The sequence below is a fragment of the Haplochromis burtoni genome, unplaced genomic scaffold (assembly GCF_018398535.1).
Source record: "Haplochromis burtoni strain Fernald_Lab_line unplaced genomic scaffold, NCSU_Asbu1 Contig_603, whole genome shotgun sequence".
In the NCBI taxonomy this organism is placed as follows: Eukaryota; Metazoa; Chordata; class Actinopteri; order Cichliformes; family Cichlidae; genus Haplochromis; species Haplochromis burtoni.
In genome coordinates this window covers 181235-193595 of record NW_024582964.1, presented here as the reverse complement: position 1 = coordinate 193595, position 12361 = coordinate 181235, and the positions used below count along the sequence as shown (strand labels likewise).

Here is a 12361-nt window from a genome sequence, read left to right as displayed (position 1 = left end):
ATTTAAGCTTATATTTATGTGCCCAAGCCCATGCTTGGAGTTGGAGTGATTTTGTGTGACATCAGAAAGAAAATAAAGTAGCTGTGCGTGCTCATCACTTAGTCTTACCTCTAACTGTGCAGGGCTGTGGCCCCAGTTTGTCCCTACAAATGAGATAAAGTGTGAGGGGGTGGGCGGGGGTGCATGACTCTTTTTAGGTACCAAAATTTACCAAAATCAACCACTTCAGAGGGTCTAATACAGCGGGACACATAGAGACTGCCTGGTTCTGCTTTCTCAGCGTTTGGCCTGGCACTCTGACAGCAGCATTTTTCCTAATAACATTCACAGCTGAAGAAACAATCATTTTTAGAAACCAAAGTGCTGACATTTCAGTGGTTCTCCTCACCTCAGCTGGAAATATTGATTTTGGTTTAATACACAAAATAAATCTTATTACAGTTAAATCCTTTGTGCAGTTTTTTCCCTCCCAAATTCCAATATCTGTGATTTAAAATTGCAAAATATGTCATCATCATGGTCAGTTTCTCCAGTTTGACCTCGTATCCTCGGGTACAACTGCCTGGACGTAATCTTACTCAGAAGCAAGGCTAGTGTGGGCATCACATTTCTCCTGATCTGTTGGGCATTCAGCACATCCTCTAACCTCTAAACTTAAAGCTCCAGCCTATGTTGCCTTTTGCTCTATTCAACTTTGCTGTATCAGCTCAGTCTTCTTTAGTCTATTTGCAGACAGCTGTAAAGTCAGCATACTGTAGAGTGGTGTAGAGACATCCAAGATATTAAATCAATCAGAAAGATCGATTGAATAAAATAGTTCATTTGATCTTTTTGAACTGAATAGAACGGCATAAAGAGTCTTAAAACTGCACATTCCTGATCTTGTTGTCTGCAAGGCGTACTAGGCATTTGCAATTTTTACTTCCTCATCCTTAAAAATCCTAAAATCCATTGTCTCCGTTTTAAAAGAAGACATTTGTAGTCCAAAACGAGCAGATTTCATCATGAATTTGAAAGATTTTTTGCACTTATTTGATATATTTTTCAATAAATGGTGTGGTCGTCACCATATAGCAGTACTGTTATTCAATTTTTACCTGCTGGTGATGTGAGGGGAAAAAAAGCAATGACAATCAAACTATTGGCACCAAAATGTATTTTTGTCATCTTCATTGTTTTTTTCAGTGTACATTATAGAAAAATATAGAGTAGCAAAAGTTCACAGTGTCCAAAAGGCAGTGTTAAGTCACATCAATCATATTTAACACAAGCGTTTTTGGGAGCAAAACAAATCCATTTTGGGGATTTTTCTTAAAATATGAGGATAAATTGTGTCCAGTGTGAATCAGATTTGACACCAAAGCGGCCTTTAAATACAAAACTCACTTTCTCTGCCGCAGACAGGGTAGGAACACCGTTTTTAAAAAGACATTTCCACTTTCTTGGTTAAATACATTCAAACATTTGTACACTTTACACAAACATGGACTGTATATTCATGAAAGAATCAGTACATGCAGTTACATGTATATAAACACACATATTGTACTATCGGGGCTTTTTTGTTTCATGCTGTGTAAAAATGCTGAGAAACTGGTGCATTCACTTCTTGGTATTTACAAATTAGAGACACAAAATATGCAATATACGTTTTATCATTAACAACACAGGGCTTGGATTTAACACCAAAAAAAATATCACTTTACTTTATTGTAAAGTTTATTTGTTTTAAAATAAAAATATACAATTCGGTTCAAATTTGTTATGATTTAGAGGTTAAGGGTGCAAAGTGTTTTTGGTATTACTAGAAGCCAACACATTTTTCAATTTCCTCTCACAGTGACTTTTATGTGGGAAATTTTCAGCAGTAGAGTTTGAGGTTGGGCTTTTTCGGCAAATCAAAACAGAATCTGGCACAAATCATCAGGAAACTAGAGCCAGTGATCAACCAGTGCACCTCCAATCCAGTTACATTAACAGCTTTTTCAGCTAAAAGCAACGATTTTGTTTCCATGTTCCTTTACGATAACAGTGGAAAATTAACCGAGTAACCGTGCCAAAGATGCCCCTATTTATTTACCTAATAATTTCCCCAGGAAATGTATTACATTATATTTTATATTATGTAAAAAATGGCACATTGTAAGAAAAATTACCCACCATTTGAAGAAATAAGCAACAAATAGCTGAAAAACACATTTATACAAGTGTGTGCAATGTTGTCCAAGTAATGAGACACGCCATCACGAGACGAAACTTAAGTTACACTCACCGGCCACTTCATTAGATACACCTTACTAGTAATAACTTTGACTCCCTTTTGCCTTCATAACTGTCTTAATTCCTTGTGGCATAGACTCACAAAGGAGCTGGAAGCATTCTTCAGAGATTGATGGGTACAGCGTAGCGATGAAGGGATGAACATGGTCAGCAACATTACTCAGGCGGAGTTTAAGCAAAAGACTATATTAAAAAAATGTTCCCCACACAATTCTGCTACCTGCTGAGGTTTGATTAAAGGTAAATTCTGACCCTGCCGTCTGAATGTTACAATACAATTTGAGATTTGTCAGATCAGGCAACATTTTTCCCATCTATTACCCAATTTTGGTGAGCTTGTGTTAATTGTAGCCTCAGTTTTCTGTTCTTAGCTGACAGGACTGACATCCAGTGTGGTATTCTACTGCTGTAGCCTATGCTCATCTGCGTACTTGGTTTGAGTTACTGTTGCCTTCATCGTTCTTCATCATTCTGTTGCTCAGTTTGAACTTCAGCAGCTTCAAAATTTGATCAATTTTGAATTAAGAGACGTGCAGGGAGAAACCAGTTATTTTCTACGTTGTCTTCCTCAATGGAAAACACCAACGTTTAAGCACATTTTATCATCTTAAAGTTTTACATTTTAAATTTGTGCAGAACCAAAACATAAACCAAAACATTTTTGCATTTTTTGGGGGCAGCAGTTGTTTCCCAGTCACTTCAGTATGTGCTATTAAATAAAAACAAAAATTGTAGCCACCATAAGCAAGTTAATCACAAAAAAGTTACATTTTGTTGCATGAAATTAATATTCATTTGAAAAGTCTAACACTGATAATGAATTATTCACATTCTGTTGAAATATACATGAACAGCTGTATTGTTTTTGGTGATTTTTGAACAGTAGCCTTGTAAAATCGGGGCGGTACGCCCCCATATTTTTCCATAGCTGAATCAGCATGAATCTGTGAACACCCCTAAAATAATTTGTTCATTCTGCTGATAGAAAAGTTGGCAAACATGCATTTTCTTCTTTTTTTTTTTTACCAATGTACAGTACGAAGTCAAGCGTGTCAAAAATGTCCTCTTCAGGATTGCTGTCCATCGTTTTGCCAGCTAAGTATGAAAATTAAAGCGAATAAGCTGCGAGTCTGTTAATTTCTTAGCTTTATTCAGAGTGGAGATGTTCCTTAATACCCATCATTTCATGGATCTGTTTTTTTATCATGGAAATCAGTCTTTGCAAAAGAGTCCAGTGGATCCAGTTACACACAATGTCAGCGGAGTTCAAGCCCTGGAGGTTTGGGTTCTGCTTTCTGGCACCCTGAGCATGACCAGGGCACTTCAGGGAGGGTGAAGTGAGTAGACGGGGGGGATCCCTGTAGATGGTGGTTTCATCAGAGAACAAACGAGCCTTAAAAAACAAAACAAGTCCTCCTCTGGGAGGTAAAAGTTGATGCACTGTGGCTCACGAACAGATGCACGCACAACATCTGAAACAAGGGCCGGATCGATCGGACCACCCACAGCTCGTTCTTGGTTACTGGCTCATAGTCTCTGCAATCAGTAAACCAGTCACCTCTCATTCTGGCTCTAAGAAAACAGGCAGCTACATGGTGAAGAAAGGGAGGAAACGAAAAGGCTGCCGGCTTTTGTGGGATACTGAAAGTACCGTCAAAATATAAGAATTTAAAGAACTTCCTATAGATGCGGAAAACTAAAAAGACACTCACGATGTGCTCTCAGTAGCACTTCTTTATATGTGAACTGTAATTTGGGATCACCTTTGTTTTGCTTCTTCCTTTATATTTACACAATTGACCTTATTTTGAAGATTATTAGTCCCCAAATCTGGGATTAATAAATTCAATCTTCCCTAGTTACAGCACCACACAGTCCACGTTGACTGACTGCGGGGTTTTTGGGCTGGCAGACATTTATTCTTGTTAGGGTAAAATGACAAATCGTGCAGGGAGATGGTGCGCATGGTGGTCAGATTTTTTAAACAGGAATTTTACATCTGAGTGATTTATACTCGAAATCTTTATAATCTCAGTGCTGTGGTCAAAAATGATATTGAGTTGTGACACACAGCTGGAGCTGCTTTAAAGCAAAGAAATAGTCCAAAACCAAAATGACTTGCATGGCCAAATATTTGGGTATTTCATGAATAACTCTAATAGAAATCATTTTGGTGTTTACCTTAAGACTATTTAAGACTTTGCTCTGATTTCTGAATGATGAGCACATTGTGGTGGATGAGTTTGTTGGCTGAAGCCCGGCCTCCTCTCAGCTGTGCATGTAGGTCCTGCAGGGCGAGTCTGGATGGAAGTCGTACTTGCTCAAACTGGAAGGGTAGTAGGTGGTGGCAAACATATTGCCTGAGGGCACCGGAGAGGGGAAATGGTTGCATGTCTCATCGTTGACATGAATGTTGTTCTTGTTCAGCATCTACAAAATGGCAAACCGTGTTTTATAAAAATCCTCACTTAAAAACCTTTAGAGTCTATAAACCATTTAGAAATGTATTTAAAGTAATTACAAGCCCACCTTGAACTCCATGGGGATGTACTTCTCATTCTTTGGCGTGGCGTTGCCCTGCTTGTTGTAAGTGAGGTGGTTTGGTGTGCTCGGGTGGATTACCGCTGACTCTGCCGATGGTCGGTTCAGGTGGTGACAGTATGTGAAGGCCAGAGCTGACAGGAGGGCTGCTGCAAAGAAACTGGCTAAGCCCACAGCTGCCAGCTGGAACAAGGTAAAGGCTGTACACAGGGAGGCGGGAAGGAAGAGCACAGAAACAGAGCCATTGTTAAACCAGTGAGAAATGTAGCCTTGTAAGGGGATGGGTAATGATAGGCTGAGATGACAAACAATCGAGGACACTAAATAACACTGATGAAGTTTTAAGTGAAGTTTGCCTCAAAATGTTACAAATGCACACGATATGATCCGCAAGCATAAACTAAGTTTACGAATGTGTGCAATTTGTGTGTAACTATTTGTGTGCACAGCTTATTTGCGTCTGATCCAGACGCAAATAAGCTGTTTGACCACACAAGATCAAACAGCTGTGTATCATTTTCTCTTGCAAAAAAGCTTCCTTCCTTCCAAATTCGAGAACACATTGACCAGGATTATATTGATATTCAAAATATACAGAATTTATATTTCCTAGTTTTCCACTTCCACTTGAACGCAGCTTATATTTGTGGATCTGTGAAGAGCTGGCAGTGTGAAATTTTTCTCAAAAACCCAAGTGGGCATGTTGCGTGATCTGTGCGTATCGGGCGATTTGTATTTGTTCATGAATTTAAGATTTCGTAAGCGTCTAATAAAAGTCACAAATATTTTTAAAGATTTGTACAAACAGGAAGGTTTTTGAAAGCGAAAATGATCAGATTTGTGAAGCTGAACTTAAAATCATTGTGTGTAAATGACTGCGAAATGTGCGGTGGCCCTGAAAGGTCAAATGCATTGCAAGATAACCAAACAACAGCAAGTAGAAAAACGCTGCAAAAGCACACAAAACACAACAGAAAAGAAATAGAAAAAATAAAATAAAATAAAGTAAGTTGAATAAAATAAAGCAGGTCGGAAATAGAAAAAAAATTCTGATCTGATTCTAAAAAAAGAAAATGACAAAAAAATGTGACAGAACAGCTGCGGAAGTGACAAGATAACAGTAAACAGCTAATAGCTAACATGTATGTACAGTTTTATATGAATCGTATGATTAAAACATTTTTTAATATTTTGCTTTTGCAGCTTTTTTCTTATTTATTTGACAGTGTTTTCTTCAGTTGCATTTGACCTCTCAAGGCCACCATATCTTTATTCTCCTTTGGGTATAAGCATTTGTAAAATAGTTTTACATGAGAACAAACTGCTTTGCATTTGTGTGTGGCTCTTTAATGAGCACAGGTAAAGGTAAAATTTTCACTGTAATAGGAAATAGTCTGTCTAGAAGGTGGTGTAAAAAATTTGAGCTTTGTTAGAAGGGAAAGAAAGCGAGGAACTAAAAGCAACTGAAAGTTGATGTCACTACCTGAATGGGACCAATATCGATTCCACATTTTCGGCCAATCCCGTGCCACGCGGGGCCGAAGTCACAAACAAAAGTCAATATGGTACCAACTGTGTGGTACACATCAGGAGAAGAAGAAAGCCAATAACTTTTACAAGAATGGCTAGTTGTTGCTACATCCTCCAATTAAACCGAGGAGATACTGATTTGGTTTGGATGCAACGCTGGAAGAAAAGCAGGAAACCCTGCAGATATTTCATGCTGGGAATTGAAGAGCGCAGGAGGTGTGTATGTGTGTAAGCTGGGAACAATGTGTAATTATTTGGGGGAGAGTGAACAGAAAGACATCAGTTGTTTTCACTCACTTCCACAGCTCTGGTCCTCCTGACCGGGCAAAATGACTGCAGAGAAAGAGAAATGAAAAAAAAAAAGCCATCAATGTAGAGAAGAAGAAAAAAGAAAATCACAGCAGCTCCGAGAGATCAAACAAGACAAAAGTAGTTAATTTCTCACAAAGCCTTCCCTGTTCTCGAGGTAGGCACGCTGCTGACATCTCCGCTAATTCATCTTTTTAATTTTCTCCAAATGCAGAGTGAACAAGTCAGCATTTAGCGTGCCTGATTAAACTTTTCATTCAAGTTAATTTTTCCAGCTTATATCTGCAACAGTCTGCAGCGGTCCTGTTTACATGTGCGATCATGCGCTTACCCGGCACCTCGTGAGGCTGGCACGGCCTAGACTGGGTGACGTTGCCCTGGCAGAGACTGACCTCAGCCTCTTGGTTCTCATCGCAGCGGCGGGTGCGATGCTGCAGGCCCTCGTCGTCACAGTCCCCCCACTCTGTCCATTCACCCCAACCTGCAAACACAGGAATCAGGGAAAACGACAAACGTCCAAATGAGAAACGGGAAAATAAATGAGCATTTTTCCAATCACCAACAAACTCAACCTCCTCTGCAAGGAGAGGAACTGTGTGGTAAGTCACCAAGAGTGCAGCCTGACGAGTTCTGGCCACAGTGCATCAGTGCAATGGTCATCATCATCAGTCAGCAACCTTGTGTGCCTCCCAGGATCGCTTTGTTTCGCGAACAAAAGCCTAAAATGGACGAGGAGTTGATTACACCGATTTGCCTCCCGTGTCTCTGCATTTTTTTTCTTCTTTTCAAAGTCCAAGGGAATAAAGATATACAAGAAGCTGCTCGCATCCAAATTCACGTCGATAGGGAAATTTGGAGCTATTTCATTAACTGTTTTTCCGTTCCTTCTCCGACCTTCAGACGACGCATGCTGGGAGAGGCTCCAACGGCCACATTGTTTTCCTTCTCATCACAAATATTGATTGGCCCGTGTGGGGGAGATTTCCCATCAGTGGCCAAAGAAGAAGCAGTTATTTAATCTAGATAGACTGAGAGAATCTAGAGAGTATTTTTAATGGTGTAATAATTGTAATGAATTTTTAAAAATTTAGAAATTTGGATAAAGGGGTTGTTTGTAAGAAAGTTATAAGCTGACTTTTATCTTTAACTTCACAACATTAATGTTCAAATCAGATTAACTGCAGTCCTTTGTAGTGAATCCCCCCCTAAGACACAGAAATTCATATTATAACTGCTGATAATATCTGTACCATAATTTACTCATCTTCACTTCAGTTAGAAAGCTTTTGTCTTCAAACCTAGACACAGACAAAATCTGCTAGTGATGTAATATGTTCAACTGATCCATCTGTGACCATTACACATCTTTGGTTTGTCTGAAACCTTCCATAGTGCGGCTTCACATATCCCTTCATACCCTCACAGGCGTGTATATTACAAAGGGCCTCTTCAGTATGCAGGCCTATGCAGATATCTCCTCCGTTGGCAGGGGGTGGGCTGCTGCATGTCCGAGTCCTCTGGTAGTGCCCGCCTCCACAGCTGGACGTGCACTGGGACCAGGCAGACCAGCAAGACCAGGCTCCATTCACTAGATTTAGAAGAAAACCCCATAATAATGTAACACAATGTAATGCAAGCTAATGATGGTATATAACAGTTTCATGTAGCTGTGACCTCAGTGCACAAGTGTTTTTAATTGGCATTTTTTTCCACTGGCCACCAGGGGGAGATTCATATAGTAGCAAAAAGTCTAACTGTGCAGAGGTCTATCGCGGAGGGCCATGAGTACCAAAACGAATTAAATAAATATATCATTAAATAATAAATCAAATGTGCCATTAATAAATTAAAATTGGAAAAAAGAATTATTAAATTCAATTAAATGAATGAATATTCAATTGTTTATATACTGAATTAATTAATGATTTAATGATTGATTATTTAATGAAACATAACAATAAATGAGACATACAACATACATTCATCTTGTAAACGATCGTCCCCACTAGAATAAAGACAGACAGGAAATCAATGTATGCATGCTTTAGGATGTGGGTACCTAATGATTGTTAGCCGCTAACACGTGAGCATGCAGTGACCACAGTTCTGCAGTCAGATCCACCACCCAATCAACATCAGCTCTAGGCTTAATGCTTAATGGGACCTCAGTGTCCAGCTGGTAATGTCACTGTGGTTGTGTCCACCATTTATATACAGTCTGTGAGGTACAGTGCACTAGAAGCTCTCTGTTACCTGGACACGGTTGAGTGTTGCAGTCCTGATACTCCACCGGCGATCCCACACAGGCGCTGGGGTTGATCCTCCCTTCTATCGTCAAGCAGCTGCGTTTCCGAGTTCGGAAGCCTCTGGAGCACTGCTGGGAACAGCTGGACCACGTTTCCCAGGATCCCCATCGGGCACCTTGTGGCTGGGATGAAGTTCGGACACTTGTCTTCATTAAGTCTTCAACCAAAGCTGGCAACAAATATAAAACACATTTTGTTCTCTATCTTAGAATCCAAACAAGGGAAACAAATTACACTAAAAAAATATACAAGTCGATCACAACATCTGCCACAATCTGCCGAACGAGTCAGAAATTTTCTCTGAATTCAAATCGGAGACACGCTATTGTATGGTTTTATTGCTAAGCTCAGCAGCCAGCCTGTTATGAAACAACAATTAGCGAGGTACAATGCAGGCACAAAATGAGCTAGATTTCCCTGTACGCTGACACACACATACAGTTGGTATACCCACAATTGCAAATTATTTACATATGAATCAGAAGCGCTTCCTGAGGCTTTTAAATGAGGCCACCAGAAACATTTCATTAAGATTTTCTTTTCTGAGGATGACAACTTGAGAGCAGTCACACAAGCTATGAAAAACAATGACATTTCCCACTTCCTCAGCTTTACTTATTTTGGAGTAAATACCCAAAGGGTGATACAATCCAGATTCTATGAGAGAGAAGAGAAAAAAAACAAAAGCTTAGATGACTCTGAGGGATGAAGGAAGAGGACATCTGCTTCCCCACAACAGTTCAATGATGTTTAATCAATCTGCTGACTGATGTCCACAGACAGGAAACCAGCTGTGTTTAGCGTGGCATACTGGGAGATATGCCACCAGCAGTGCTGATAAAAGCTCAGACAGATACAGCTCTAGGCAGATAGCGTGTGTACGACTGCTGTATGGAGTCGAAAAACTTCACAAAAATGATTCAAACCTTAAAAAATTTACCCCTGCTTACCCTCCCTGTGGAATCCAGGTACACCTGCATTCTAGCAGGTAATCACAGCAACAGCTGTGTTTGCACATTTACAATCAAGCACATCTGCTGTGACTTACAAACAGAAAATATGGCAACATTTCTAGTTTCCCTAAGTTGTTAAACTCGCTTTTCCACATCTCCCAGCTTATTTCCAGTACTCACAGTCAGTCTGGCAAGCTCCAGACCCGTCGTTGGGGCAGAAACGGGTCTCCACTTTCTTCCTGCCCAGCTGGAGCTGCTGGGGGTCCGGCAGAAGTGCCCGGCAGGTGTACCTGAATCTCTGCTCCTGCCGTGACCCGTCTTGGCTTACATTGACGGGCATCCACTGGGTCCAGGGGGTGTTACGACGAACTTCAGGGCAAGCCTCCAGGTTACAGGCTTTGTACTCCTGCAGAACAGGATGGAAACAGCTCATCAACTTTAAAGCTAATGAAAAGGCAAATCCCAGCAGGCTACAGCTACTGCTGTCTATCCTATCACAGCTACATCTCCCAATTGATTGCAGAGAGAGCCTGCTGCCTTATTATATTCTGCCAAACAACACAAACATTACAGTTTTCCTGGGAGGGGGCTCTATCATGCAGCAACTTACTGTATTTAATAGGACATAAACTTGAGGTTTATTGAATGCAATGAAGAACAAAACCCTTTTTAGATGTGAGTTTTCCCCAGGTACAGACATTAAAGTTTAATGCAGAAGGACTTCCAGCCCTTTAATTGGGTAGTGCTCGGAAAGTTTTTCTCTACAACAGCTAACTTTGACTTTTTTTTTGCCCTCAAAAAAGTAAGTATAAGTATTGTTAGTAAGTATAAATAAATAATTCTGACAATACAAAATGAAAAAAAATGTAGAAAGTTTGTAGAAATAGAATAGCAGAGCAGATAGACTGGGTTGGATCAGATTTCCCAAGTGTTTCCAAAAAATGGCAGGGCTTCAGAGTTCAAATGTATACCTAATAAAGTGGCCTATGATGTGGACAGATAGACAGATGTTTTCCCCCAAGTCTAGCAGACTGAGACTGAGCAGAAAGAGCGGGGACTGTGTGTACCTGCTGTACAATCTGAGGTACTTGTGGGGAAAACAAACGTCCTTTATCTTGTTGTGTAATAAAAACAGACAAGTAGGTCACTCATGTCTGCAAATCAACTCGGATATTATTTTGCCTACTCTGTTCTCTTCACATATAGAGCAAAAATACCGTAGCACATCCAGGACAGCTGTTTCCGTTCTCACAGCTTCTCGTCCTGGAGTGGACCCCCCCACCACAGTCAGCACTGCAGTGAGCCCAGGGTCCCCACGCAGTCCACACTATGGGAAGTGGGCATGGCTTTTTCTCATTGCACAGCCTGAAAATACAAAGAGGAATGCACACATGCACACTCACTCACACACAGAGCTTTGTAATGCAGTAATCGGGCCTGATCACTAAATTCTGAAGTAACCTCCTCACCTCTCCTCCCGTCCCTGGCCGACACAGACTCTACCGCCGTGGCGAGGTGCGGGGTTATTGCAGGAGCGCTGCCTCACCTCAAACCCAATGCCGCAGTTGCTGCTACACTGGCCCCACGATGACCAGGGAGTCCAGCCGCCATTCCTGAGAAAGAGAACGTAAGAATGGATGTGACTGAGCCTGATGTTTTAAAACGAATGTGTTTTTTAAACAAACTGTCTCCTTTTATGAGTGTATTAGTTGTTAGAATATAGTTGAACATAAAGGACTATTTTTAGATTTACTTACATAACAGTGCATTTCGTCAAAGATTGATTTCAAAGGATTAGTATGGGAATAATAGATGTCTGCATGAAAAGAAATATACCTGGAGCAGTTTGCCACCTGGATCGTCGGGCCCTTGCATTCAATCCCTCCACATCTGGCCACCGGTCCATTGCAAAAGCGCGACCGACACAAACAGCTGCTGATGGAGCCATCACCATCATCGTGGTTACAAGGCTGCCAAGGCTTCCACGGACCAAAACCACCATCCTGAGTCAGGTTCCTCACCTCCAGAGAGGATTAGAGAATCACATATGATAATTAGCATGCTATATTAGGCTAGTGATAATGAGTTTTTGTTATCAAACAGGGAACTTGTGATGAAATTCTTATTAGAAGTGAGACAGGAAAGATCTATACAACAGACAAACCCAGTGTCTTACAGGGCATTCAGTGATGTTCTGCGTCCACTGGTTCATGTTGGAGCTCTCCTCGATGGTGGTGCACCGCTTCTGTTTATGATCCCAGCCACAGTAAGGGTCCCGGGCCTCCATGCAGGAGCTAACAGGTATTCAGATAGACTATCAGTGTCTGTAGATGCCTTTCTTTAGCAGTGTGCAGATTTTTAAGCTGACACAAAGTCAGACGATCTACTGATTGTTGTGTTTCTGCTCATAAAAGATCTCCTGTTGTGTTTTGAGTGTGAAAG

The 12361-nt window shown here is 40.8% G+C and overlaps 1 protein-coding gene across 5 annotated transcripts in view; it reads right to left on the bottom strand.

The window, feature by feature from the left end:
• Positions 1-1139: 1139 nt before the first annotated feature.
• Positions 1140-12361, bottom strand: part of LOC102309194 (semaphorin-5B) — a 47673-nt gene continuing 36451 nt past the window's right edge. For all 5 annotated transcript variants that reach the window (XM_014329731.2, XM_014329732.2, XM_042214718.1 and 2 more), the window contains 11 exons: positions 12096-12213; positions 11756-11940; positions 11389-11532; positions 11137-11284; positions 10100-10325; positions 8914-9135; positions 8078-8248; positions 6992-7141; positions 6649-6684; positions 4810-5021; positions 1140-4710 (listed from right to left, as the gene is read on the bottom strand). In XM_014329731.2, coding sequence (XP_014185217.1) covers positions 4549-4710; positions 4810-5021; positions 6649-6684; positions 6992-7141; positions 8078-8248; positions 8914-9135; positions 10100-10325; positions 11137-11284; positions 11389-11532; positions 11756-11940; positions 12096-12213 — 1774 coding nt within the window. In that variant the 3' untranslated portion in view covers positions 1140-4548. The remainder of the gene's footprint in view (positions 4711-4809; positions 5022-6648; positions 6685-6991; positions 7142-8077; positions 8249-8913; positions 9136-10099; positions 10326-11136; positions 11285-11388; positions 11533-11755; positions 11941-12095; positions 12214-12361) is intronic.